At 33.7% G+C, this 3,127-nt stretch overlaps 1 protein-coding gene across 1 annotated transcript; it reads left to right on the plus strand.

Moving 5' to 3' along the window:
- The first annotated feature begins 253 nt into the window (after nucleotides 1–253).
- Nucleotides 254–2,863, plus strand: LOC111392382. Its single transcript, XM_023017715.1, has 2 exons — nucleotides 254–528; nucleotides 2,545–2,863. The coding sequence occupies exons 1-2, from the start codon at nucleotides 377–379 to the stop codon at nucleotides 2,609–2,611; spliced, it is 219 nt and encodes a 72-aa protein (XP_022873483.1). The 5' UTR covers nucleotides 254–376; the 3' UTR covers nucleotides 2,612–2,863.
- The last annotated feature ends 264 nt before the right edge of the window (nucleotides 2,864–3,127 follow it).

Here is a 3,127-nt window from a genome sequence, read left to right on the forward strand (position 1 = left end):
ATTTAATTATTTCAGCCGTCAGATTTGATTTCTTCTCTCACAGGTGGACCTCTACTTTTCTCCTAACAGTCAAAAAATCAATTCTCAAAATCATTCCCAAACGGGCTAGCGTGTGGTGATATCTCAACTACGAATTTTTCCCTTTTTAATTGCTGGGCAATCCAATTGAAGTCAGGCCCGAATTGTTTCTGCGCAGTGGACTTTGGTATTTCGGCCCAAACATGCGACTTTAATCGTTCTCAATTTTCACTTTTCAAGAAACCCATTTCCAGAACCCTACAAATTGAATCATAGTTTGACCCTGATAGCATATTAACAAACCAAATTTCAAAGTTTCGATATTATATATTGAAGGAAAATCAATCAATTTAATGAAATGGCTTTGACGAATTTCATACTGACGGTGGCCGGAGTGGGTGCAGTTGTTCTTCTATTGAGGAGCGATGTGAAACATTCCGCGGCCATTTTCCGCCGTAACGTCCGCCAAATTCGTAATTGGCTTGAAGAAGAATCTGCTACTGCCGCTAAGTACGCTTTCCGTTGCTATGTATTTATGCATGGTTTTATCTGATTATAGACATTTTTTATCCCGTTATATTAACCTTGTTTGTTTCGAGTTTTCTGGAATTTTGATGGTGACTATTTTTGAGGTGTTCATGTTGAGTTCTTATATGTTGAAATTTGCGGCCTTGTTTAGCGAAGCTTAAAAAGTTTATTTTTAAATGAATAATTAAGTTTAAAATAATTTCTTCTTTCTATTGAAATAAGTTAAAAGTAATTTTTTGTTACTTAAAAGTAATGTGTTCGAAGTAAATTTCAAGCCAAGAATTCTCTATGTTGTTTGTCGAGGTAGAAAGCATTTGAGAAAATGCTAATATTTGATGTTTAAGGTAAACTATTGAATGAAGATCAGGCGATGTTAAGGATGCTAAGGTTGATTGGTGTTTAAATCATTTATGTGGTTTCTGCGCTAGGATGGGAAAGAAGCTTCCTACACTGAACATAGTTGATATTGAGAATAGCTATTTGAGTAATTTCTTCTCAAAGATCGTTTGAGATGTATGTTTATGTCCGTTCAAGATGAGTATATTTTTAAAATTTTTAGGGTTCGGTAATTATCAAAGAATTCAACATGATTTTGCTTCTGAATCTGGTTCCTTTATGTTCAAGACTTTAGCCTTTAGCCCTTTGAAGATAATTAGAGAAAAATCGAACACTGGTGTTATGAATGTGATATTGGTTGTAATTTGTTTTTCAGTGCCAAAGTTTAATGAGGAATTCCTCATTAGTATATCTCGATACATCAGAACAACAATATATTTGGCTGTTGGACTTTTATCAAGATTGAGCATCTAAACCAATTCTTTTCAAATTAATATACTTGCATAAGTCATAAAGTTATCCACTATGTTTGCATTCATTTTCATTTTTATTTATGTTATTCTGTTGCTGCTTTAAGAAAAATGTGTGCCATGCAAGTGAGTGGAAGGAAAGAATTAAACCAAGCTTGGAGTCTATATGATTTTAGTTTTCTTTAGGTGAACTATAATCGTTAGAAAGTTGTTTTGTTATACGTTGATAGATGATATAGTATACTGAATGTAATGTATTGTGTCCTCGAGCCAACCCCACTCGACCCCAACTTACATGCACTCGTGCAGAATGCAAAACAATAGTAGTAGTTGTTATTGTTGTTATTATTATTATTATTAACCATGAGTGGTAGCTCAATGGTCAAGTTTTGGATTTGCTCCTCAATGATCACCTTTTCAGGGCCACTAAGGTAAGTACCTCGACTGTAAATTTCAAGGTCCCGTTGGATTAGTCGAGGTGCGTGTAAGTTGGTTCGAACACCCACGGTCATCAAAGGAAAATAATAATAATAATAATAATATTATTATTATTGTTGGTTTAAAGGAAAAGAATATTGCTTCTACCTCATGGGAAAAACAAAACTATTTTGCTTGGTATACATTGTGGTTGACAAATGTGAGTTGGCACATAATTTTGTCATTAATTTCAACAACACCTGAATCAATCAATGGCTATTATTATTATTATTATTATTATTATTATTATTATTATTATTATTATTATAAGAATACTGCGCGTGCCTCCTGGAAAAACAAAATTATTTTGCTTGGTATACATTGTGGTTGACAAATGTGACGCACACAATTTTGCCATTAATTTCAACAACACTTAAATCAATCAATGGCCTCGATTTTGACACCTCACAGAATGTCAACAAAGGTGTAGGAAATGAATGTACAAATAGCATGATTCAAAACAAAATCTCAAGTTATTTTTGGGAACAGAATTCAGGTTGAGTTCTACTGTATCTTTTATGAACGAAAACCAGTGGAAAACCAAATTGGTGTTACTTGAGTTTTGAAGACTTGAGCACGATATATTTTTTTCCTTTGAGGTCCTTTCTTGTATGGAACATGTCGATTGCTTTTTCAGTTTTGCTGGACCAATTAATGGAATTGTCATGTATTAACATGAATATGACTTTTAATTCTTGTTTTGATCCTGTTATAGGGAAGTGGAGAAGACAAAACCAAAGGAGATACCTGGAAAGGATTCTCCCAAGGAGGACAAGCACTAGATTTAATCTGGTTTGTTGAAGAGTTTTTGCGGTTTTTATTTGTTCATGTGATGTATAATTCTTGATTATTATCGTTTTAGTTTTAGTGCGAAAGAATGTCACTTTACTTCTGGCACCCTTTCCGACTTTCTTGTGTAATATGTTATAGAAAGGCACAAGAGCTTGGCTTGGTTAGTTTCTAATTTCCTTACATATAGGAAATGTTCATGTTGGCATATAAAATATACAACCAGCCCAGTAGCTGTTTCAATTTGCTGGCATGCGACCTTTCGAGTTTACTATGAGCTTACACTTGCTAGAGTGCCGTTTGGCATGGTTTTGAAAAGCCAAAAGAAGCTTTTAAACCCAAAAATTGATTTTGGACCCGTTTGGTTAATTTTATTAAAGTGCTTTTGGTAATTAAAAGAGTTTTTAGAGGAAGTCAGCTCAGTCTGCCTTCCATTAAAAGCACTTTCAGAATGAGAAGTATTTTTAAATACTAGTTTTTAAACAAATATTTTGGTAGTTTCCTCTAAA

The sequence above is a fragment of the Olea europaea genome, unplaced genomic scaffold, assembly GCF_002742605.1.
Source record: "Olea europaea var. sylvestris unplaced genomic scaffold, O_europaea_v1 scaffold926, whole genome shotgun sequence".
In the NCBI taxonomy this organism is placed as follows: Eukaryota; Viridiplantae; Streptophyta; class Magnoliopsida; order Lamiales; family Oleaceae; genus Olea; species Olea europaea.